At 47.9% G+C, this 26,967-nt stretch overlaps 1 protein-coding gene across 7 annotated transcripts in view; it reads right to left on the minus strand.

The window, feature by feature from the left end:
* Positions 1-26,967, minus strand: part of ITPR1 (inositol 1,4,5-trisphosphate receptor type 1) — a 3,145,915-nt gene that overhangs the window by 1,550,424 nt on the left and 1,568,524 nt on the right. For all 7 annotated transcript variants that reach the window (XM_069643506.1, XM_069643503.1, XM_069643505.1 and 4 more), the window contains one exon: positions 23,603-23,751. In XM_069643506.1, coding sequence (XP_069499607.1) covers positions 23,603-23,751 — 149 coding nt within the window. The remainder of the gene's footprint in view (positions 1-23,602; positions 23,752-26,967) is intronic.

Raw genomic sequence — 26,967 nt, forward strand, 5'->3', positions numbered from 1 at the left:
AAGATGAGGTGCTCAACCCGCTGTTAGATATGTTGAATGAGATGTATGAGCTAGGCAGACTGCCAGAGTCACTCAGAGAAGCGATTAGAATACCACTTCCCAAACCGAATAAGCCAGGGCATAGCTGCAGAATTTTGACTGCAGTTTTTGCAAACAGGTTAAGGAAAGTCATAGGCAGATTGATACACCCAGACCAGACGTGCTATGTCGCTAATAGAAACATATCCAATAATCTTAGAAGGCTCCATAGATTCATTGAATATGGAAACGAAAGCGAGGACGAATTGGCAATTGTGTCGTTGGACGCAATAAAGGCCTTCGACTCGGTCAAATGGCCATGGTTGTTGGCGTCCCTGGCTGGCTATGGGATGGGTCCAGGATATCTACAGTGGGCTAAAATGTTATACAGTGAACCGCTGGCCAGAGGTAAAACAGGGTCAGTGGTATCGGAAAGGTGGGAACTCCGTAGGGGAACCAGACAAGGCTGTCCATGTTCCCCTATGCTCTACATATTGGCCCTGGAACCCCTAGCGATCTATTTAAGGCAACAAAATGACACGATAGGCATCTCTGTGGGTGGTGAGCGACACCCGATATCATTATATTCAGATGACATACTATTGTATTTGCGATACCCAGAGGAAAACCTCCAATATATTTTGGAGGTGATGGGAAGATATGCGGGAATGTCTGGTATAGCGGTGAACCCTCAGAAGTGTAGCATGTTCCCATTGGGTGGATATAAAGGGATCCCCCTGAAACAATTACCGGTTACAAGTACCATGGGCAGCTAGTACATTTCGCTATCTAGGAATAGATATGTACCACGCGGTGGAGGAAGAGCATAAGCACAATACAGAAGTAGCCATTAAGAAAATTGAGAATTGCATGCGGTTCTGGGTAAAGCTGCCCTTAGCAATGATGGGACGTAGTGCAATGTTAAAGATGGTGGTCGTGCCTAGGCTCCTGCATTACGTCGGGAATATCCCGTATTTGATACCAAAGAAGTTCTTTAGTAGACTGGCATGCATGTGCAGCGACTTCCTGTGGCATGGTACACAAAACAGTGGCCCCCTGGAAGCTGCAGCATTTTTATGAGAAGGGGGGTATAAAATTGCCTAATTGTGAAGTTTATTATGTTGCAAGTCAGCTGCAATATGTGGCCAAACGGCTCTCAGAGGATGTAACCTCAAAGATGATGGTGCTAGGATGGAAGATGTGGCGCAGGGCTCGTCAATTGATGGGGAACCCATGCCCGTGCTCCCCTCAGGTACCACTGGTTGCACAGGCGGATGGAGAAGAGCAGTTAAGGATTATAATCAGAAACCACTGGGAGCCGGCTGGGATAGCGACAATGGGGGATATTTGGCAGGAGGGGACCATAACAGATTTTGGGGAGTTGGGGAACGGAACCCGAGTTACACACTGGCCAGTATATCACGTACCATAGACTGGTGCGAAGGATTAAGAGAATGTGGCCGGAACCAGTGCTTGAGGAAGAACCAGATGCTAATATATGACACAGCAGAGGGGGGACATGAGATATCTAGAATATATGAGATGATGATGTCCAAAGTGGGAAAGGAGGTGGCGCAATTAAGACTAGAATGGGAGGAGGAAGTAGGAACCCCGATGGAGGATGGGATGTGGGAACAAGTACAAGGGTATCACAAGAAGGTGTTGAGGAACGCAAGACTTAAAAAGATCCAATTGTATATTACGCATGGGGCGTATCTGACACCCCAGAGGATAGCCAAGTTAAAAAATGCAGGACGGCAGGCAGGCCCTAAATGTGAAGAGGAGAATGCGGGTATGGTGCATATGTTTTGGTCATGCCTGGTTATTGAGCGCTTCTGGGGTGAGGTCGCACACAAACTAGCAGAAAAGGGTATTAAAATTGTGGTGGATACTGTAAGAGGATTCAATTCAACACTACAGCTAAGTCAATGCCTAGTCTGGGATACTGAATGGAAACCCTTATTGATATATCTTTAATTCCAGTTCATGAGTACTGGATGACTACCCCTATATAACACCCCTCTCTTGGAATCCCCCTGACCCCACTGAGCCAAGAAGTAGTTCTGTTTAAACAATATATATATATATCACACTTTATAATAAATTAATAATTGAATATCACACTTAATCTGAGCAGTAATCAATAATGGATAGTCTGGCACTAGCACACTTCTTTATAATCAATGATGAGTGGTTATAGGATGGATAAGATAGCAACAATACTTTTATGGTTTCAAATGGATGCAAGGTGGAATGAAAATGCAGTACAGAAAATAACTTGATAGGATTTCAGCAAAAGACAATGTAATCACTTTCTTGGACAATTCACCCCCCCCTCCTTTTATGCAATGTAAGGAGATGAAGATGACCCAGTTCTTAGGAATGCAATCAAATGTAATTCAGTTCAATTCAGCAAGCTTCGACTACAGAAGTTTGAAACACAGGCAAAAGGCTTTGAATATGATGACAATGCAGTGAGAAATATGCTGAAAATGCTTTTAATTCCCTTCAGGAGGTTCAGGGTGAGTGGTATCTAGTTAATATGAGTTCAGGCTCACTCTAGCAATGATTCAGGGATGGTTCTTAAGAGGCAAACGAAATTTAGCAGTTCATGCAAAAGCAGCTATCTTTTTACAAGTAAAGAAATCGGGCCAAATCGCAAATCGCTGCAAAATTCGTGAATGCGTGAATCGTGATTGCGGAGAAAGTATAAGGAGTAGGAAGTCGGTTCTAGGCTTGTTGGAAAGGTAAACCAAGTTCCTAGCCCAAACGGTTACGGAGGTATGAACGATTTTGTGAAGGTTGTTTTTCGGATTTGAAATTTTAAAAGTTCAAAGCGACCGGTTACAGCTTTGCAGCTAGAAAATGACAGGTGACAGTTAGGAGGCAGTTCTGGTTAGATTAAAATAGTTTGGATTAGATTATTTTAACTAAGAGATTGGTTCTGCACAGTTCTGCTAGATACTCACAATATATTTTGAAATAGGCCTCGCCACGGATCTGGTCAGGTTTTGGACTGGACTCCGGTTCTGGTCTCGGCACTTCACAGTGATCTGGGTCAGCTCTCTGGTTCTGCTAACAGCGGTCTGGGTCACTCTGGATCTCTGGCCTCTGGTTCTGGATACTGCTCTGCTTTCTCTGGGTACAGCACTTCTTCTGGATCTTTCTGGCACAGGGTTTCAGGCCAGAATCAACACCTGGGTCCGGCTGTGAATAGTCTGCAAATGATTTTTGGGCCTGCTGACAAATACTTTTGCTTGCAGTGGGTCTTCTTGGTTCAAAGTTCTGTAGTCTCTGTTTAGCTTGGAAGTCTAAGTGTAGGATCTCTGGATGTGAAGTCGTCGGTCAGCATGCTCCGCAGCAAATGGAATTGAATGTCTCTACCTGTCCCAGCAGTCTCTTTTTATGTGTTTTGAAAGTGGGTGGAGAGGCTAGCTTTCTAGGCCCAACCCATTCAGAGTTCTGATAGGTTGGAGAATTCTTTGCGTTCTCACAGGAGAGCAGGATTGTGTGTCAGAATTATGTCATTTAATGGCTTGCAAAAAGGACACTCCCCTGTCAAATTGCACACAAATCTATATTTGATCAAAATACACATTTCTCAAATACATAGTGGTTTGTCATTGCATGTACATATTACCTATCGCATGAGGTATACTCTGTTCAAACTCTGATGTTTCTAAGAGCTTGCATTCAGAAACGGCAACATTTTGCATTTTTTAATTGGTTTTGCAATATTGGTTTTTCATTAAAATTATACACATATACACGGCCTGTCCATACATACTCCAGTAAATTCCCATGTCTCTAGCTTAAACACAGAGTCTGTAGCATCCATAAATAGCGGGGTTTTGCCCCAGAACATCACACACATTGGAGTTTGGGCTTGAATCGAAGGTACATTTTTTAAATGAAGGCTCTCAAAGTTATACATTCCTGTCATTTGATTACAAAGAGTTATCAGTGTTTCTGTAAAATATATATTTTGCTTTCAATTCAGTTCTCAGTGTTGGAGTCCGCTTCCAAGACTTGGGTGGGTCAGTGATCACATGTGTCTTCTGGCAGGCAGGCCTTTGTTGACAGGAAACAGTCAAAATTAACATATTCTATTCAAGTGCAAGAGCCTATTGTGTGGTCTCCAGGAGGCTCCCAGCCAGTCTGCCTTCTATCAATCAAGAGGTCATGTGAGATTCTAACTCCTGGTGTGAATCTCTGGAGGTGAGAGGTTTCCTAGCCTTTGGCCTGTTAATTAAATCAGATTGTCTTCTGGGAACAGCATGTGGTTAAGATTTTAATTAACTCCCAGCCTTTGATGTAAAGGCCTCTCCTGCAACTCCTGACATGCAGTTTCCCTGTCAGAGTTTACACCGCTAGCGCCGCCCTCAGTCAAAATCGGGTACTGCATGCAATTTTTTTGGATCAGTCTTGAATTCAAGCATTTCAAACAAGAGATATTACATGGAAGTATATTGTCCAGGTTCAACAAAAGGCATTGGTGTAGTTCTGCAGTAAAATCATTTTGTGCCCATAAATTAGCCATGTTTGACCTGAAGAAAACGAATTCCCACCAGTTATGGGTTGCTTTTGGCAATCAGCATTGCCCCTTTTACAATGGTTTTAGGCTCTGTGCCCTTCTGTGCTCACAACATAGGCAAACATGAGTGGCAGCCTATTCTTCATGCATTTCCCTGTGCATTTTCTGGGAAGTTCTGGCCATCATGATGTTTTCCATGCCAGTACTGCACAGTTTTTGTGGTAGGGCTCGGATGCATGGGTAAAAACATCCCACAATACTGTGTGGGCCTGCCTGCTAGGGGGGGTTCCCTAGGCCACAGAAACTTAGGCATGTAAGCAAACTTAAGGATCTGGCATATGCGCTTGCGAAGAGGAGAATTGCTATGGGATGGAAGACATGCCACAAACCACGATTGGAGGTATGGTGGAAAGATCTGCAGAAATGGGCGGAGGCGGAAACCATGGTATGGCAAGAAGCTAGCAGTGCTGGGTGGGAGGAGGAGACTGAGAACCTGATGTCCTGGAAATTACTGATAGCAGAACTATTTGGGTCAATGCAAGACCCAACGGATCCCACGGAAAGGAATACCCTATCACAAGATGCAGGAATAGAACATTAGTAGAAGTAGGCTTGTATCGGGGAGTGGGATAAGGGAAGCAGTGAACACGATTGAATGATGTATAATTAAAATGTTATTGTATACACTGCAAGTTTGGTTTGTATTGTTTGTTTAAATATTCAATAAAAATGTTTTAAAAAAAAGATTCCTTTGATTTCCCAGTTTCTAAAAGGGCTAACTAATGTGTTTGCACTGTTGCCTTTCCAGGTGCCGGGATGGGATTTGAATTTGGTTTTAAAGTCCCTAATGGGAGCTCCGTTTGAGCCCTTACATTCTTGTCTGTTGAGAGTGTTGTCCTTTAAAACAGTGTTTTTAGCTGCGGTTACTTCCGCACGCAGAGTGAGTGAGTTGCAGGCACTTTCCGCCAAGCCACCCTTTACTGTTTTCCATAAGGACAGGGTTGTCCTGCGGGTATGGCCTTCTTTTCTTCCGAAGGTTGTGTCGGAAATTCCATTTGAGCCAGAAGATGCTTCTTCCGGCGTTTTATCCTCCTCCACATCCTGGTAAGGAAGAGGAGGCGCTCCATAGGTTGGATCCTAGGAGAGCATTCAGTTTCTATCTCTCACCGATGTCCCGGGTCAGAGTGGACGATCAGCTCTTTGTTGGTTATGCTGGAAGGCGCTTGGGGTCAGGCTGTTTCCAAGCAGACCTTGTCTGGATGGATCATTTTGAGGATCTCTGAGTGTTAACGGTTGGCGGAAAGGATCCTCCAGTAGGCTTACGGGCTCACTCTACTACGGGTGTGGCTGCCTCCACTGCTCTGCAGATGGGCGTTCCTATTCTCAATATTGGCGAATCAGCCACATGGGCCTCTGTCCATAGTTTTGTGAGACACTATTCCTTAGACTCCACCTATGGGCAGGAATTTGGCCTTTGGTAAGGCAGCCCTCTGTTCAGCCATTTGATTGGGCATTCTAAAATTCTAAAATTGGAAATTCTTTTCCCACCTCCATAAATTGATACTGCTTTGATAGTCTGTCATAGATCGCCCTCTCAGCCTGCCCCTCTACTGAATTTCCTATGCGATTGCAGCTTACGTTTAAGCAAGGCTTTCTGCAGTCATACTGGCAGGAGATTGGTGCCACACGTTCTGGGAAAAAACTACAACTGAGGCTACGGGCGCTATGCGTCCTATATATAACATCCGGTGACATCGACCCTCGAGGGACAACTGATCAACGGCATCGACGCAGGATGCCGTCTGCTGAAGATTTTCTGAAGCAGCACAGCTGTGGACATTACCTGTCATAGATGTGGAATACGTCGGAGGAACATCCCATCGAAAGAACGTTACCAGATATGGTAAGTAACTTGTTCTTCTACCTCGTTGGGTATTCGGTTGGTTTTCATCGCACAATACAGGTTCGTCATGATTTTGTAATTTTTTTCCTCTCATCGTTGTGTTTTTGATTGCAGTTGAGAAAGTCAGAATTCATTTTTTTTTAATGTCCCGTAAAAGTTTGTCTTCCACAATGAGGGATTTCCTTCTTTCAAAGCCATCACGTGTTTTGGGCGAGTTATAAACCTTTTCCTCTCCATTGCCGATGGTTAAAGCTTTTGACAGTGATATGCTGGTGTTTAGACAGTTGACATTTGTTTCACATTCAAATGACGGATTCCTGGAGAGCGATGGCGTTTTACTATTGTCTTCGATTGTATTGGCATTAGTATTTATTTTAGATTTTTTTCATTTGCAGTTACGTTAGTTTTGTTATCCCTTTTATGGTTGGCGAGGGGCCCATCCCGAGTCTCAACCTTCCCCACGCGGCACTCGCCTAAGCAACAAGAACCACAATTCGCGAGCAAGCAGTTGCATATGCAACTACATGTATTACTTAAAGAACCACCACAGTTCAAAGATTACAGATGGGATGCCGATTACGGTGCTGTTTGCGCGATTCTCCACACCAACACACCAAGTTGCGGCACCATATCCACGCTCAAGGGATCCTTATAGATTGGACTGCAAGCTGTTGGATATTCAGTACATGAGTAGAATTTGCAAACTCTTTATTCAAAAGGGGTGATGAAAGGGGGCGCTGGTGCTGACACTGAAACAAGTGTACACTGGCTAGATTTAATATTGTAGCCATTTATACTTTTGGGTGGGCTTATAAATGTCACCCCAATATATTCAGACATGCAATGTTTGTTATCGGAGTATACATAACCCGTTTTTGAATGAAAGTTAACATTTGTCCGCTCACCGTGTTTAGCAGTTCTACTGTGCTAGATTCATATTTGCTTCTCCCACTAGTTCAATCGCATTATCGACCAGCGGCATATTTTCAAACACTGAATCTGCTTCACATCCACTGCTCATTCGTTTGCTTACTGAATTAGAGCCGACTTCACTTTCAGTTTGCAGCTTTCCCAGTGACGCAAGTTTTGTATCTTGCGTCTTAGCCGCAACCAGGTCAGTAGCAGCTCCATACGGTCCTTAGGCTCCATTTGGTAACCGCTGAGGTGCACTTGTCCTTACCGGTAGCGCCTACGCAGGTTGTTGAACAGAGGGCAGAGTATGAGCATTGGTCTGAGCCTCCAAAGAACCCAAGACTCAGTGCTGACCCCACGCTGCTCTGTGGATTGTTGGTGTTTTTGATGTCAAAAACACACCTCCTCAGCAATAGAGCTAGTAAACAGACTAGCAGCAGCAACACAGCAAATGAGGAGGCACTTCCACTGACTTCCAAGATTCAGTACCAACTCTGCCTGTTCCTTGTCGGGATTCACTTATGCACAGGGTCTCTCAGGCTTCCCTTGCCTCAAGCTTAGACCCTCCTGGTTATCTTTCACAATGCCAATGTTACCTCTGTTCCAAACACACAAATATGACTCACAAAAGATTCATCAGACAATATCACTCTTCACTTGTTGCTTGCGGTACTCGCTTCCTCAGTCCTTATGGCTTTCAAATTCACTATCTCAAATAATTCCTTCCCACACCTAGGCCAATCTGGTCGGGCGCAATTTCCAGACTGCACGATCCACCCATTACAGGTCACGCAACCAGGTGCCTAGTTTTGCTAAAGTTTTGTCCTTAGAATGGTGTCTCTTCTGCACTCCTGGTTCTCGCACCCACCTGGGAGACACCACTATGTTTTTCAACACAGCTTCTCATTAGCTTTTGCATCTTTACTCTTATTTAAATTTTTGTGTCGCTCCCCTGCTGCCATGGAGCTTCTCAAAAAGGATTCCTATTTTGCTCAGACATTGCTTGCGCACAACTCCCCTGCTCCCGCCGTGCTTCTCTTCTTCACAGAGACTTTTGAATGCATATAATATTATATGGGACTACTTTATATCCTTTTATACTGTCTTTATCATTATTCATTTCTCAGTGGTGACCAGGCAGTTTTTGGGAACGAGTGAACTTTCACTCGCGGACACACCGTTACAAAGTATACAGTCTTTTCTAAATCGATGCTGGGTTTCTTGCTCATTCAGAAACTCACTGGTCATAGTCTTCGCTGCTCCTTCCTTCAACGGCTTTAACGCCTAAGATCAGGGTCTCTCTACATGCCCCTCAGACCATCCTCGGCTTCCAATTTTCAACCAGGGGACCACGCACCTCTCTGGCATCACAGAGTACAGGAAAGACACGCCCCACGGCTCCCGACTGGCAACTCCTCCGGCTTTCTCCTGCAACACCTGGCAGTCTTACAGCGTCCAGGCGTCTTGCTCCCCGTTGCCTCGGTTTGAGCAACTCTAGCTCTTCTGCCGCTCCAACTCACGATCCAGTTCGTCCTAACTGCCAAGCCTGTGTGAGCTTTTTATATGCAGCTGAGTATCTAAACGGCTGGGTATAGTTGAAATCGATTGCCTGAAATCATTATTGGGATTGGTCCATTGTGGAAGTTGATGCACTTTGATCTGTGTCTTCCTCATCCCAGTAACATAGTGGCGTTTCTCATAGGAAGTCTGTAGTCCTCTTGATGATCTCTTCTTCGTCTCAGTACTGGAAAAATATTTGGGGGAAGGAGGAGTGTGTACTTGAGTGTACCCTATAAAAACACTGAGGAGGGTGGAAAAGTCACTATCAAGTAAGGGGAATACCATGTCTCCATCTCGGGTCTTCCCTCCACAATCCCTGAGGACCCTCTACCCAGGTCCCCGAGCACCCTGTACCCAGGTGATCCTCCCTCACTTGTCCACCCCCAGGGTTGGGATCCAAAAGCGATGGCCCGCCCCTGGCCACCTGCATGGAAGATCCCCAGAGAGTAGTTTGGGAAAGTCTCATAGGTTTTTCAGTGCGTCTAAAATGGCATCATGTGCTCCCCATTGTCCCAACGCGACAGGTTGTTTGCCACAGCCAGCGTATTTAGTCCACTGACTTCAGAGAAGCCAATCAAGAAAATGCATCCAAGGTCTGGCCACTAGCCCCGAGAAATGCAGGAAGCCATGAGACAGAGAAAGGCTGATGCCAGTAGATTGCTGGAGTTCTGAAACCATGTGACCATTTGTTCAGTGTTGGTCATTCTCCTCAGAGGAGGTGGAGGCCTTCTCCACCTAAGTGTCCATGACCACTCTAATTAACTGGGAACTCTGTGCTGGTGTTGTGTGATACTTTTGAAAATGTATGGAGAAGCACAAGCTGTGCAGTAACGCAAGTGTCTTCAAGAAGCCTCAAAACCTGCTTGGGGTGAATCTACCTCAAATAAGCCAGTTCACGTACGCAAACACAAAAACTCCAGATCTGCCAAGGTGTGCCTCGATCGCTGCAATCAATGGTGCGAACACCCTGGGTGCAGAGGTAAGGCCAAAAAGATAGACTGGTAGTGAGCGTCCCCAATGACAAAACTCAGAAAAACACCTGTGCTTCTGATGGATTCAAACATGAAACTATGTGTCCTGAATGTCTAGCAACACCAAAAAAAAATTGAATTCGAGAGTAGCATCACCATCCTGTATTTGCCTTTCCTCAGGAACTTGTTCAAGGCCCTGAGGGTCCAGGATTGGACAGAGTAATGTTCCCTTCTTGGGCGCAGAATACCAACCTGCACCACCGCTTCTACAGTCATAAGCAGCACAGATCTCAATTTGTCCTGGAGATCGGGCTCTGCCGGTCAAGGAAGAGGTGGGTTACCGGTCTGGGGGCTTCCTGAGAAACGGTAGGCAATAGCCTTGCACCACCAACTGGGGAACCCAGGCATCTGAGGTGATTTCCTTCCACGTGCTGCTGTGTCTGGAGATTCTCCCTTCAAACAGAGAAGTATGGGAGGAGAACACAAAGAAGTTTTAATGACGTGCGCAAAGCCAAAGTCGGTGTTAGGCAGTTCCCTTGGGGAGCACTGCAAAAAGATTAAGACTACAGGAGTAAGCGGTAAACCCAATTGGTAGCAGTCTGAACCACCCAGATTTACCTGGTAGCTCTGGCTGAGCAGTCAGACCTCTCTCAAGAAGAGTAGGGCAGTATATAGAGTATACACAATAGGGCTAAAAACACAGTAGAGTAAACAAACACTGACCAGAGCTTTGTATAAAAAGTATTTAATTATTAATTTAAAACACACTTTAGGCAATATACCAAATCAAAAGCAAGTTAAAAACAGTCAGGTAAAGTATACACACCTCCCTTAATAACTATTAGACAAGTCAGAATTAGAACACCACGATTTGTTAAACAGATGTGAGCGCATAACCTGATAGTTAGCATAACCAATAATTCAGTTAAAGGGAGAGAAAAAGGCGGGGCATAGAAATAAAACAGGTCCCAACAATTTTAGGAGTTCTCAGCAAGGGAATAAAGGCAGTATAGACTGTAGAGCCAAAATTCATTGGCCAGGCCCACTTTAAAGGGAGCAAAGCGAAATGTGCCCAGGATCACACGGTTTAAAATGCACTAAAAGTCTTTGCAGAATGTTCAAAAGAGGTTGGGGTGATTCAAGAAGGTAAAGATATAAGGTCTGGGGCCAACCCAGTTGGCAAGACAAGGATTTAAGGGTCACCTTGGGCAAACCGAAGAAAGGGAGGCCAGGCAGGACACAGTACCTTACACAGAGGAAGCTCCAGCGGTGGCAGTTATTCCTGGTAGTGATTGCAGTTTGTTGTTTCGGCTAGGGGAAGAGAGGATCTCGTCGAGGAGGAAACGTGGAGTCGTTGCACTGCACAGGGATGAAACCAGCCGCGGAGTGAGTCGATAAAAGGTGTGTTCCTTTTATTCACGGTCAAAGTGGTGAAGCTTGGCTATCCGGCCGCCGGGGTGCTTGGCACAGGCGATTCGACCAAGAGACGCCTTTGGAAGGCGAAAAGGGTGAACTGGTTGGTCCCACCAGCTCAGAGGAAGAAGACTCATCCAGCAGAAGATCTTCTCTTGTCGTCGGGAAAGTGGTGAGGTAGTTGCAGCAGGGCTCCACCGGTGGTGTCGTCGTTGCAGATGGCTCAGCTTCTTCCCTCTTCGGATTCTTAGGTCCTGGCGCGACCTCTGAAGTTCCAGTCCCAAAGGCCCTGCTTTTATGCAGCAAAACCCCATTCAACAGCATAGCTGTCACTCAAACATGCTAAGTGGTGAGCCGGGCGGCTGGGCCAATCAGAACAGAGTGCGACTTGAGTTGCTAAGGCAACACAGTCCAGGGTGCCAACTCCCCGGCCCAACCATCCTGTGCACCCAGACAGAGAGGCACCATTTGGAGGGCTTCTGTGGAGAAGCCCGCCAAAAAGTCGAACAAAGGGCTCGACCTTGGTCAGAGTTACAGAGACAGACACAAATGCCATTTTAGAAAAGAGTTCTGGCAAAAAGACCCAACCGTGAATTTAATATTAAATAAATAAACCGGCGGTATCTTTAACATTGCACCAAAAAGTGGTGCGTTTAAAATCAATGGGAAAATCCCATAGAGAATATTCCAGTGGAATATTTTGCATGGTAACCACTGGCACCAGCCAGAAACTCGACAAGTGGGGGACTGGAAAGTGCCCCCTTGAAAACAGACCCAGGGGCAATATAATTAACCCCTTTCAGTACTTCCACAATATGATGGTTTGTACTGGTTCTGTTCACAATTTAAGACTAGTAAAGTCAATGGTGACTTTACATGCACTGGGAGACAGTAGTCAATCCCAGGGTATGGAGTCTATGTTTGGGGGTCACTATGACACCCCTGTGTTACTGCACTAAGGGTGCTGTGTAACACATACACAAAGAAGAGATGATACCCTATGGAGTAAAAGACCCCATAGCCAAAATCACACAAATAGTCCGGGACAAACCTCAAATCATGCCTAAGAGTGGGAGTAAAACGAGTCTCACTCTTAGCAGGAGAAAAAAACAAACCCCAAAAATCAAGCAAAACTGCTGGGGGAACTCACTAGGTTTGGGAAATTAGCCTTATAAGAGAATTCTCCCTAACAGTCGGTCTCGTTGTTGTGCACCTGTTTGGCCTGGGGTGTTAGGCAGAATTCCTGTGCAGTTCCCTTAGGGAGCACTACCGAAGATTAAGACTACAGAAGGGAGAGCAATAAATCCCCTTTGGTATCAGTCTGTACCACAAAGATTTAGTTGGTAGCTGTGGCTGAGCAGTTAGACTTATCTCAAGAGGTAGATGAGCAGTATTCAGGGTTTACACAATAGGCCTACAGTACTATGATACAAGGAAACACTGACCAAAGCTTTGTATTAAAAGTAGATATATATTTATTTTATACACGTCTAATAAAACACATGTATCACAGTTATCAAGCACGTTAAATTAAGTCAAAGGAAATATATACACATCCCTAGTTAAATTGTCGACCAAGTGAACCAGAGTGAAAACTGAGCAAATCAGCAGAGTGAAAACCACACACAAGGGAGGCTATAGCAATTTCTCACAAGGGAGGGAAAGCACAAGTTACATAGAAATAGCTTCTTACACACCCTAGCAACACTTCCCATACGCTTGTGAACCAGTTTAAGCAAGATACTCCATCAGTATAGAATATACTTAAATGAAAACTGAGCAAAATGGCATTTCATAAGGTTTAGAAATGGGAGGAAAAGGGTAGTTATCAGAAGCAGGTGCATCAACACAGTTCGGGTTGAGAATCAATCTAAAGAAGGCAGATCTAACAAATGTAGCCAGAGTCAGTAGGCCTGTGCCAGGGTCAGTGGTACAGGGCAAGGGCCCAGGAGCAAAATGTTCTTGTAGCTGCAGTCAAGTCTTTGGTTAATGATTTTGAAAAGGTGAATGCAGAAAGCGAAAGACAATGTTAAGAGAGAGGGACGGCCAACCCAACAGGTAGGTAAAGGATTTAAAACACCTTTATTGCTACCGCGAAGAAAGGGCAACCTGGCGGTACCTTTAAAATGAAGAAGTGGCTCCTGCGGTGGCGGTTGTTCCTGGTAGTTCCTGCAGTTCGGGTGTTAGGCAGAAACCTGTGCAGTTCCCTTAGTGACCACTGCAAAAGATTTAGGACTACAGGTGGTTGGCAGTAAACCCAATTGGTAGCGGTCTGTATCAGCCAGATTTACCTGGTAGCAGTGGCTGAGCAGTCAGACTTCTCTCAAGATGAGTTAGGCAGTATATGGAGTATACACAATAGGTACAGAGATACAGCAGCGCAAGCAAACACTGACCAGAGCTTTGGTGCAAAAGTATATAATTATTTATTTAAAGACACACTTGTAAATTACACTAGCACAAAAAGAGGTAAGTAAATTCAACACACAGTCCCTATTATATATATATATATATACAACCCTAATTACTTATTAGACAAGTCTTAGTGAGAAACACCACTTATTTTCAGACAGAGGTGAGCGCTTAACATAAGATGGCACTCTAATAAGTTATATAAAAAGGGAGGGAAAAGGCAAAGTTTGAAAGCACACAAATTTCAATACTTTTCAAAGAACCACAGTGAGGCAGGTTAGGCAAAGTCTACTAGAGGGCAAGGAAGTTCAAATGCCAGGCCCACTCTTAGAGAGAGCATGCAAAATGTGTCCAGGACCACACAGTGGGGTTATGCCCAAAGAGTCTTTGTAAATAGTTCACAATTTTTTTTAAATCAGTCAGGAAAAGTTAGTTAACAGGCCCCAGATACGAAAGTCGAGGATTTACTGTCAGCCCGAACGATCTGTCGCAAGGGAAGCCAGGCAGGACACTACCTGAAATGGGAAGAACACTTCAGCGGGGGCAGTTGTTCCTGGCAGCATGTGCAAGTCGGTGTTTCGTCCAGAGGAAGAAGGGGTCTTGCCATGGAGGAAAGATGAAGGTCGTTGCACTGCCAGGGAAGAAACCAGCCGTGGAGTCCTTCGGTTAAAAGGTACTACCCTTCTCTTCGCTGTAGCGGTAAACCGTGGTATTCCGGTTGCCGGGGTGCTTGGCACAGGCAAGGCGGCCACGAGATGCTCCAGGAAGGTGAAAAGAAGGCAAAACTGGTTATCCCCACCAGTCAAAGGAAGAAGACTCTCCAGACTGGAGATCTCCTCTGTCGTCTGGAAAAGTGGTGAGACGGTTAAGCAGGGCTCCACCGGTGGTGTCGTCGTTGCAGTTCGGCTCAGCTTCTCCCTCCCCGGATTCTTAGGTTCTGTGGCGACTTCTGAAGTTCCAGTCCCCAAAGCCATGCTTTTATGCAGCACACCCCCATTCACTCAGCCTAGCTGTCAATCAAACATGCTAAGTGGTGAGCCGGCCGGCTCACCACTTGGGCCACTCACACAAGAGTGCGACTTGAGTTACCAAGGTAACTCAGTCCAGGGTGCCTAAACCCCCTCTCACACACCCTGTGGTACCCAGACAGAATGGCACCACTTTTGGAGGCTTCTGTGGAGAAGCCTGCCAAAAAGTGGAACAAAGGGCTCGACTTGGGTTGGAGTCACAGAAGAGAACACAAACGCCATTTTAGAATCGAGTTCTGGCAGAAAATACCAACCGGTGAATTAATATTAATTAAATAAACCGGCAGTATGTTCGAGGCTATAGGAATTAAATAATTAAAGTTGGTAGCCTCGAACAATGGGAAAATCCCATAGAGATATATTCGCGGTCGCATATAAAAAGTAGTATCCACTGCCACCAGCCAAAACTCGATCAGGGGGGACAGAGACGTGCCCCCTCGAACAACAGACTCCGGGGCAATCAAATTGCCCCAAACAGTACGTCCACAATATGATGGTTTGTACTGGTTTCTGTTCATAATTTGGGACTAGTAAAGCCAATGGTGACTTTACATGCCCTGGGAGACAGTAGTCAGTCCCAGGGTATGGAGTCTATGTTGGGGGGTCGCTATGACACCCCTGGGTTACGGCACAGAGGGTGCTGTGTAACCCACATCAAAAAAACACATGAGACCCTATGGAGTAAAAGACCCCCATAGCCCATAAAACATATGGAAAGTTAAAGGAACACCTCAAATCATGTCTAAGAGTGGGAGCAAAAGAATCTCACTCTTATCAGGAGAGAAAAAAATAAACCCCAAAAATCCAGCAAAGCTGGTGGGGGACTCACTAGGTTTGGGAAATTAGCCTTACAGAGAATTCTCCCTAACAGAATCCATGCCAGACCCACGCTGGAGAACAAGAGTTACAGTTAAGTAACTTGTTCCTTCTCCAGCATGGGGTCTGGCATGGATTCACATGCTCATGAATATAAGAATACTTGCAGTACACACATGCACAACCACGGGAGGTGGCGAGGCTCAACATTAAGCATCTCTTACCTCCTCACCAGGCCCACCTTCAGGCGAACAGGTTGCGCAGCACTGCTGGGCTGACCCTGGACCGGAATCCCGGTCGACGCAGTAGAATCTTGTGAAGGTGTGCGTCGACCAACACGTAGCAGCCCTGCAGATGTCCAGCAGGGGCACACCAGATAGGAACATCATGGTAGAAGCGATCGCTCTGGTCGAATGGGCTCTCGGACGGCCGGGCAACTGTCGGTTTGCCCACCGGTGATAGTGCATGATGCAGCTGGAGAGCCACCTGGAAATGGAAGCCTTCGAGAGGGCCTTCCCTTGGTTCACAGGTCCAAAGTTCACAAACAGCTGTGATATCTTCCGAAAACTGTTTGTGCGGTCCACGTAGAACTTCAGCGCTCTAGCTACATCCAGCGAGTGCAAAGTCCTCTCGGCCGGCGACGGGAAGAAAACTGGTAACACCAAGGGCTCGTTGAGGTGGAAGTCCGACGGCAACTTGGGCATAAAGGAGGGGTACGTCCTCAGCACCACCCTCGTCTCGTGTAAAGTCAAGTACGGAGGCTTGCAAGGGGAGGGCCTGGATCTCTCCCACTCGTCGTGTGGAGTTGATGGCCACAAGAAACGCCGTCTTCCACGATAAGTACTTCAACTTGGCCGAATGCAGAGGCTCGAATGGAGTCCCCATGAGCCTGCTCAGCACCACGTTGAGCTCCCACGCCGGGGCCGGAGCCTTCACCGGCAGGAATGAACAGAACATTCCTTTCATAAACTCCTTCACCAGGTGATGGGACCACAGAGATGATCGCCCAGGAGTTCTGGGGTAGTGGGAAATCACTGCTAGATGCATCTTGATGGAGGCATGAGCTAGCCCTGCCTTGGCCAACGATAGCAGGTACGGCAGCACTTTCGGGGCCGTAATCCGTAGGGGGTTAATCTTCTGTGCACGGCACCAGACAGAGAACCTCTTCTATTTCTGCCTGTAGCACTTGAGAGTTGAGGACGCCCTGGCCTTTGCAAGCACCTCCTTGCAGTCCGCCGGGATTTCGTACCCTCCAAACTCTAGTGCTGCAGGAGCCAGGCCTGCAAGTTCAGCGACCCCGGGTCGTGATGGAGGATGGCGCCTCCTTCTCTGGAGAGAAGAGCCCCATCCGTCGACAGTTTGACTGGGGGGGGGAGGCTGACAAGTCCAGAAGGTCCGGGAACCAGATCTGCCTCAGCCACACCGGTGCGACGAGGATCATCCTGCACCGGGACCTCTTGAGTTGGTTGATGAGTCGCAGCAGCAACGGCAACTGGGGGAACGCATACAGGAACAGGCCATCCCAGGAGAACGAGAAAGCATCGCCCATGGCACTTGGAGTTTGTCGCCGTCGCAAACAGGTCGATCTGGGGTTTGCCCCATCGTTGGAAGAGTCGGTCCGCTTGATCCTGATGCAGCTCCCACTCGGGGAACGAGCGCCGCTCCCTGCTGAATGAGTCGGTACCAGAAACATCCCCGGGGCGACGGCCCAGTGCCACAGATCCTGGGCCTCCTTGGATAGGGCTAGGGATCTGGTGCCTCCATGCTTCCAGATATAGAACATCGTGGTAGAGTTGTCGGTGAAGACACTCACCCCCTTCCCTTGAGGGACGGAAGGAACGACCCGAGGGCCCAGAACACGGCTCGGAGCTAAAGGATTTTGATGTGGAGTGACCTCTCCTCCGGGAGCTAAATGCCTCTTGCGTGGAGATCTCCGGTGTGCGCTCCCCATCTCTCCAGGGAGGCGTCCATCGTCACCGTCTCCTGATGTGCCGGGGTCTGAAAGTCCGTGCCCACCGAGAGATGCGTGCGGGTGCCCCACCACCGAATCGTTTGGCGGATGGCCTCGTTGAGCGGGAGCCTGTCTTCGAAGCTGCCCGCCGCTTGCATCCAACGGGCGTCGAGGAATCTTGTAGAGGACGCATCCGCAGCCTGCACAGGTGCACCAGGTAGATGCATGAGGACATCATGCCAAGAAGGGACTTGATGGATCTCACCCTGGCCACGTCCATGGAAAGCAGTCGCTGCACCTTGCTCAAGATGGCCTTTGTCCTCTCCTGCGACGGAGAAGCCAATCGCGCCACTGTATGGAGCTTGGCTCCCAGAAACAGTGCGACCTGCAACGGAGCCAGGCGGGATTTCGAGTAGTTGATGGAGAATCATAGATCTGTGAGCAGTTGGACGGTCTACGCTATGTGCTCAACGGAGAGTTGTCTTGTCCTTGCACGGATGAGCCAATCGTCCAGGTAGGGGTAAACCTGGATCCCTTGTAGGCGCAGCCGCGCCGCCACTGGTGCTAGGCACTTGGTGAATACCCTGGGCGCCGACTTCAAGCCGAATGGAAGGGCCTTGAACTGGTAGTGCCGTCCCTAAACCACGAATCTGAGAAACTTTCGGTGTCCTTTTAGAATGGGGATGTGAAAGTAGGCATCCTCCAAATCCAACGACGACAGGAAGTCGCCCTCCTCCAGCTGTCCCAGCACGTGCTGGAGGATGACCATCTGGAACTTTTGGGCATTGATGTATTTGTTTAACCGACGCAGGTCCAGGATGGGACGCCTTTCTGACGAGAAAACGGTCTTCTTTCTGACGAGAAAATACACTCCGGAGCCCCGGAGCCTCTTTGGGACGAGCCTCTTTGGGACGTGCTCGATGGCTCCTTTCTTCAGCATCGACCTTACTTCCAACAGTAGTTGAGGGACGTGGTTCTCCTTCCTGGCCACGGGAGGAATGCAGGGGCACTTCTTTAGAAATTCGAGAGTGTGCCCGATGGCAAGGGCATCCAGCACCTAACGGTCGGTGGAGATGGACTCCCACACGCTGACGAACTGCGCCAGCCCGCCTCCCACTGTGGTGCTCAGGCAGGGGGGCCCGACGCTACGGCCGATTCAGTCCTGCTTGGCAGCGGTCTTGCCACCTTGACCTCCTTGGCGACAACGACGAGATCCTCCTGACTTGCCTCGTCCTCTATAGGTCTCTTGTGATGAGGAGCGAGCCGCCTGGCGGTACGTCGAGGAGCCACCGCCGAACCCTTTGGAGGCACCTTGCTTGCCTCGGGAGTTCCAAAAGGGCAGCTGTCGATGCTGCAACACCCGAGTCGTCTCTGTGTCGGTCTTGATGGCCTGCAGAGATTTGTCTACTATCTTTCCAAACCGGTTGTTCCCGTCGAAGTGCATGTCCAAAACTTTGGTTTGCACGTCCTGACGGAAATCAGTCGATTTGAACCACCCCCGTCGCCGAAGGCAAACACTGTTGTCCAACTGGCGGAAACCGGTGTCAGCAATGTCCATGGCCACCGTTATGGCGTGGTCCGACGCCACCTCACCTTCCTGCAAGATCTCCAGGGCCTCAGCCCTCTTGTCGTCCGGGAGGAAGTCCAGTAGGGGAGCGATCGTCAACCACAACTCCATGCCGTACCGGGCCACAATCGCTAGGGCGTTGCCCGCCTTCATTGTCGTCGCCGCCGACGAGATGACTCATCGTCCCATGGCGTCCAGTTTCTTCCCCTCACCGTCCGGTGGTGAGGTCAAAGTTGAAGTCGTCGCCCCCGCCGCTTTCTTCTTGCTCGCCACCGAGACAACCGAATCCGGGGTCGCAAGTGCCCTAAGGCACAAAGGGGCAGAATCCAGGACCCGGTACTTCTTTTCGTACCGGTCCCTCTTGGCGGGCATCGTGGACGGGTTCTTCAGGAGAGACAGCCATTCGTCCCAGATGTCGTCAAGTAATGGGACCGAGAAGACCGTCTTCCTCTTGGCCTCACGCCGTTGACAGAGGAATCCTTCCTTCTTCTGTTCTTCGGGGCAGAGCTGGAAAAGCTTGGATGCCATGGCAATCATGGCGTGGAAGGAGCCAATTACGTCGGGCGGGGAGGCCCGAGCGGGTGGTGATGGCAGGCCCATCCCGTCGTCATCCGTCCCCGTCGTGGCCGTATCCATTCCCGTTTCCTCCCTAGGATCAGGTGAAGGCGATGAAACCTGAGAGGGGCGCAAAGGCTGGAAGGGCGGGGGTGGAGGAACTCTCCTCCGTTTGCCTGGAGGGCTCCCCGATGGTCCCGGTTCTGCTGGGTCGTCCGTCGGGGTAAGGGGAACCTCGTCTTTATCGCCGTACATAAGGCTTGGATTGCCATCAGGATGGCCCCCCGAGTTGTCCTGAGGCTCGGGCACCGGCTGCTACGGGTGTGACGGTTGGGGGGTGGAGTCCTCCTCATCCACGGGCTCGTTGGCGCCAGCGTTGCTCTCTTCGTTCGACTCGTCCGGATTCCTCCCATGGGAACGGACCTCCTTGAACCTCTTGTTGAGGACCTTCACGACTCCAACCAGCTCCTCTTCAGAGGCTGAATCTGATGGCCACTGACCCCCCCTTTTTCCACCGGGGTTCTCACGGGGGTCTTATCGATGGGCTGAAAAGAGCATTCCCTCCGCGGTGGCAGGGAAACTCTGGGCCCCAAGGTCGCCACCACTGGGGTAGCCTCCACAGGCTTCGCCAGGGCCGCCACGACTCCCTCGATAGAGGCCTTAGCCAAGTGAATCAAGTCCTTCACCACCTTGGGCGCGCTTGAGGCCTTCACCTTGGGGGGAGGGTCACCGCCTCGCTCCCCCTCGGCTAACTCATTCGAGATAGACTGGGAGCTCTCCAGAAGCTTTCTCTGATTTTCTCTTCCCCGAGCCAGGGTGTTGGCTCGTGGTTGATGGCTTCGGTGAAAGTGCGCCCTGCCTGGCAGCCGAGGAGCCCGACCCTTCAGCGCTCCTGGTGCCAGCGGACTCGCGGTGCTTTGCCTTCTGTTGACGCCCCGTCGCTGGAGCGCCCTCACAGGACTTAGAAGACCGCTCGGACGACTTCTTCTCACCTGCTGGGCCCTTCTCCAGCCAGCTGGCGAGGCGGATCCGACGATCCATCATAGTCCGTTCTGACAAGTTCTTGCAAAACGCACAGTCCTTCTCCACGTGCGTTTTGTCTTCGTGAAGGCAGTAGAGACATCTCGAATGCTCATCCTCCTTGAAAACATTCTGTAATCCGCATCCAGGGCAGTTTCTGAACAGCTTCGATCCGGGCGTCGAGCTTCCCTTGTCCTGGGCCATGTCCACGAGGTAGGCCTCAGATCTTCTGGAATCCCCCAAGAAGCGTAACTCGACGAAACTTCGCCCTTCAGGGGCGTAGAAAATTCTGAAATGGGTCCCCGTTCATCAGAAGTAGAATAGAAACGGTGGAGCTTGAGGCTCGATTGACCAAAGAAATTAGATTAAACTCTGAAAAAATGCAAAACGCAGTAAAAGCTCGAGAGCTATAGCACGAGGACTCCCAACACTTGAACGTACAGTAAAAATCTGAGGATGGCTGCCAGGGGAGGGGCAGTCATTGGCTGGGGGCAGTATGACCCAGAGACCTGTGATTGGTTACTACTAAGAAAGACAGATCAGAAACGAAACAGATACTGATTTTTTCTTTACCGAAGATTCCCAGCCTGACAACAGCATATATTCATGAGCATGTGAATCAATGCCAGACCCCATGCTGCAGAACTAGAAGATTCATTAAGGATAGGCCCCCTACCGGTTTTCCCCTTCCTTCAGCTTAAGGGAATCTTTATGAGGGACAAATGGAAAGACAAAATCCAGAGCGATCCAAACCCCTTTGAACAACTTCTAGACAAAAGAAGGGACTCCCGGGGACTAATCTCTGCTTTGTACAAGGCTTTGCTAGATGCCGGGAAGGGGTCAACGGAGCAAAAGAGCCTCACAAATATCAATAGCAAGACAGTATAAATTGCACACCATTAATCTATTACATAGATGGCAATACGATCTGCGTAGATTGTCAAAGATGTTCCAGTCAACGAGTCCCCTGTGCTGGCGCCAATTCGGTGGGAGTGCTGATTACTGGCATATGTGGTGGTGGTGCCCTCGTATTAAAGTGTTTTGGGATGAAGTCTTAGGATGGATCAGGGAACTGGACGGGATCCACCGTAATGAAGACCCATTCCTCATACTGTTTGGGCTGGAGGAGAATGAGGGAGAGCTCAGGAGAAGGACGGGGGTGGCAACGTCACTACTACTTGCTGTTCGGGCCTGTCTTGTGATGCGATGGATGGGAGCTAGTGTGACAAGAAAAAGAGAATGGATAAATGTTGCCACCAATATCTGTACGATGGAAAAGATAACCACAACCGTCCACATGAACTCTGCCCCGAATGAACTATTATGGAGTGAATTCATGAATAAATATAAGAACAATGCTTAGGAAGTTGTATTGTATGAAGGCCAGGGTCCTAGACCTTAGTAGCTTTCTGAGCAGATCCGAAGAAGGCTACATTACGTTTGAGTGAACTCTCACCTGAGCAGGCCCATAATGCACATCGGAATGGGCTCCAATCAGGTGGCCAAAACCACAGATCGATAAACTGTCCACACAACTGGACCAAGAAAACTGCGGATAATGATAAATGCGAGTGAAGGCTCCGTTCGACAGGGGCAGGGGGGAAGGAAAGTAGGAGGGGTGATGCAATGAGGAGAATAGGAAAATGTTTGGGGATGGGAAGGGGACTGTAAAGTTGACGTTTATGTTGTACTTCAAACAATGCCCATGTAATGACTGTATTGACTCTGAAAATCTTAATAAAACTAATTTTAACAAAAAGGGAAAAAAATACTAAACTGCATTAATTTTTACCGAGGATTACCACCCTGATGGGGAATATTCATGAGCATGTGAATCCATGCAAGACCCCATGCTGGAGAAGTGTTATATAATTATTGGATCATTATAAATGCCTAAGTGTTATCAATAAATGCAAACATAGGATCAGAATAATTTCATAGGAACGGGGCACAGGTCTCAATTCAAAACATTCCAGCCATCACATACCTTTTGTTTGCTTTATTCCCCAGAGCATGGCAGCTAAAACCATACATGGGTCCCATGCCTGCTGGGCCAAAAGATCAAACCAAAGTCTCGCTGATGATGCCCAATGAGGCTGAAACCTGTCAGTGGCTGCTTGTGGTCTTGTGCAGAAGAGATGCGAGAAAGAAGTTTGGGCTTGACTACCCCTTTTCTTAGGGTAGGACCAACCTTGAATTGCATATGGTGTTACCCCTTTCTGTAATGGCTTGGCAGGCAAAGAACAATGGTTTTGACGGTTGCCCAGAGCGATGCCAGAGGTTCAGATTAATTAAAAAAACTTCCAGACATCACCTCTTTTGGTTGCTTTGTAAGGCTATAACCAGTCATAAGATGGCAATGTGTTCAAATATATGCAACCGTGGGAATACTGTATTATGGGAACGTTGGGCTGAGAACATTGGGAATTACTTGGCATATGGTTATAAACCTAACATGTGCAGCTATAATTGGTATAAGATGGCAGTAAACAGCCATAATGTGCTGTATTGGCCCATGCATTGCATTCCCCCTAGCCTATGTTGGTTCTGAACCCACCCCTGTCATGACATGACCACCTCCAAGCATATCAAGGCAGCAACCTAGTTAAAATGTGGTTAGTATTTTAAAAAGAAAAGTCTGTTTTCATAATGTTTGGAATTTTAAGAAATGCCAATTTATGTATGTTTTTTTAAACCAGTCAGTCATTTCATCAAGGTCAAATACCAAGTGATAGTATTTCATGCAATGTCATCGGGGTCAAAGGTCGTACCACTGGCATTTTGTGAATGGACTGCCCTGGCATCAAGTATAAAAGTCTTACAGTTACAGCGTCTCTGAAAAAGCCACACAACCGATAGACACCAAAACTAAGCAGACGCATTACATTAGTAAACAGGATAGAAATCTTCCTTTGTCCCTAAATGTGGCCCACTTTACATACTTGCAGATGAAACCTCCACTTTCACACTTCCTTCTGGCATCTGTGTGTTCAGGAAAGAGAAGCTCCGGCCGGTGCAGGACATCCACCAACACAGATAGCTCTGCTTGCACAAGAGGGCGCAACCGATCCTCCAGTGCAGACACAATATCCTGCAAGCAAACACATAGGTTTAGGTAATTATATTGGTAACCAAATGTTCATCAAGAGTAATTAGGGGCCACTAAAGCAGCACAAGCTATTTCAAGAGGAGCAGTTCCCTGTAGGAGAACACATGCCCATGCAGCACCACAGTTAATGGAAAACAATTATTCAATTATTTCAGTAGTGTTTTCTCTTGGATTCATTTTTCCACTGAATCTTCCTCTTTAAAATATCCTGAAGGCGTCTGTGTGACTTTGGAAACCATCAGCCATCAGGTGCTGCACTGTGGCTACACTCTGCATGCATCACACCAATAGATACAGATGAGACATCATAAGCAGTACATATGGAGCAGACTGCAGCCCATAAACATATTTCAGAACATTTGTTTTCTCCTCACTCCACTGAGAAACCCCAGAACTGCAAGAGGTAACAAGCTATCTGCAGGAGTGGATGATTGTAATTGTAATGAGGAATCGTAGAAAGCACTAATTTATCAGAAAGATAATCATCAATGGTAATGTGTTCTTCTAAGGGATTTCAACCCCCATAGGTTAATCCTAGAAATACTACCAATGCATTACAGACTTAGAAGGAGGAAGCATCATGAGCAACCATCACCAACATAATGAAGCTCTGGAGCAACCTGCAATCAAATCTTGAGTCCTGACAGTGTTCAGAAGTAATGTATGGCAAATGCATACAGGCTGGGGCAGTTAGTCTGAGATATGCAAATCCGGGACACTTGTCATGATCTCTGCTTCCAAAAGATCAGGACTTGCCCGACTCCCTTGGAAGCAGACCCATAACCCCGGTTCCGAGTGCCAGCCAGTCCCAATTGGGACCTTTTGGACCCACTCCTGGCGCCAGTGGCACCAGGCTCATAAAGATGCCCAGTCCCAGCGCTGGAAGCGAAGGGCTCATAATGCTTGGGTGGACTTACCTGCAGCAGACCATGCTGCTTACTTACCTGCCAGTTGAACCCCTGATCCTCTTCTGTTTGGGACTACTTTTCCTGTTGGGTGGGGCAGGAGCCACTCCCTAGGTTCAGAACACTGGAACTCTTCTGGAAAGCAGGAACTCTTTTCTTAGGCGTGGCTGTGGAAGGAGACACCTAAGCACTACAGGAGGCTATTTAAACCACACCCGATGGATGAATCTTGCTTTGCGTTATTCTGCATTCTCTGCAGCAGAACGCTCATCGTGTCTTCTGCTTCTGATCCTGGGCCTAAGGGAACAAAGGCTTACCATCCTGGAATCCAGTCTTCAGCAGCACCTGTAAAGACAAAGAAAGAACAGGTTAGCACTACGGTCTTCAGTGGCAGCGCATCTCTTACCTGGTCCATCGGCTGTCACCAATGCCTCGCGCTGCATTCCGGCATCTGAAAGACAAAGGCTTACCTACTCTTCGCATGCTCCAGAGGTCTTCGCACTGCATTCCGGCATCTGAAAGACAAAAGCTTACCAGCTCTTCGCACGCTCCGGAGGACTTCGGCGCTGCATCCCGCATCTGAAAGACAAAAGAAGGTGCGTTTAAAGACATTGGGCAACTTTATTACTCACGTGCCATTACTCCTTCCCACGCCGAATCCAGTGGGTATTTCAGCACCCTTCAGCTTCTCTAAAGCTCCGAACTTGTACCTGCAAGATAAAAGGGACAGTTCGTGCGCATCGTGAAGCAGGCTACAAGCGCTTACTTACGTGCTTCCAGGCGCTTCTATTCCTCACGCGGGTTCGATCCTCAACTCTCATCAGCCCGCCATCCGCCATCGCCGGAACCCTGCAAAACAAGAGATATCATTACAAAAGACTTTTAAGACATTTGAAGTGCCCAGAACTTACCGTTCGTGCAGTTAACGACAGACAGCAGTCAAGAGGTCTGCACCCTTATCCAGTGAAGAAACTGGTTACGGCACCCTGCCCCGAGGCAGATGGAGAGCTCGGCGTTCACTTACCTAAGGTGAGGGTGTTAACCTTTGGGGTTCTACAGGAGAAGAGAAAGGGAAGAGGAGAGAGGCACCCAATAACCCCAGTTCATTAATCCCATATTTTCTATCTGCAGACATCTTACTTTTCGAGTCAGACATACAGTGCACAGAGGTCCAGCCCAAAGAGCCAACCGTGTGTTATACATCACCTTTGAAGATATGGCATTCACCCAGTCAAGACCGGCGCCTCTGCGGGAATCAGGTGAGCGTTACAACACCGCCCTTCAAGCAAAAAGTAGCTACCAGTCCTTTACCAGTCAGATCGCAGCTTTCAGAGAACTAAAGGATTATCCAACAGGTCAGGGCATGTTTGGTAACAGCCCTGCTAGCCAATTGCCAGCATAACTGATAGTTGGTTAACGATCACAATGCCCCTAGTCAAAGACATGTTGTACATGAGAGCCTACTTGGGTTCCAGACAATGAAACCGTTCCTCAGTCTAACAAAGATGGTACTGTAAAACAGAGGAGGACTAACCTTCTGGGAAAGGTGAAAGTCTGACAATCCCTTCAGATGGAATGATGGTCTCACTTTCAAAGTTAACTTTCCATGGAGAAGACAAGGTAAAGCGGCTTGATTGAAATAACATTGAGCTCCCGCTGTTGACTCACTGAAGGGGTAGAAAACAGCAATCGGCTCCAAAATGAACAAATGCAAAGGCTCAAACATAGACTCCACGTGAAACACCCAAACAAGATTCAATTCCCACACTGAGGAAGTAGAAATGTGTTAGTCCATTCCCCCCAAAACTGCACAACAATAGGGATGGTAACGAAAATTAAAGTTGCTCACTGTAGTGACTAGAGTACTTATAGTACCCTTTCCCGCATCATTGTGGGTATGCCTCAACATGGGGATGGTACCAGACCCTTTGGCAGCAAAAAATATGTTTCCCCTAAATTTAGTGCAGTGCGGGTTTGCAGCCTCGGGCGAAGGAATGCCCTGCCGAGGAACCGCACTCTGGCACCTCACCTCAGTCCCCTTTGAACGAATCTGACACTTAGATACCTGGCTACTCCCTTGGCATCCTAGCGGGGGAAGGTGGGTGGGAAGTATGGAGGACAGGGTACTATGCACTACGAGTAGTACTCTAGTCACTATGGTGAGTAATTTTAATTAAGCGTACATCACATCCCCATTCTTCAATCCTTGTGGGTGATTCCACAGAATAAGACCATAGGGTGGAGCTGTGATAACCCACCTCATATCTAGGATGAAGCAAAAATATTATTCAGA

Source organism: Ambystoma mexicanum, chromosome 2p (genome assembly GCF_040938575.1).
Source record: "Ambystoma mexicanum isolate Mex_15411 chromosome 2p, UKY_AmexF1_1, whole genome shotgun sequence".
NCBI lineage: Eukaryota > Metazoa > Chordata > Amphibia > Caudata > Ambystomatidae > Ambystoma > Ambystoma mexicanum.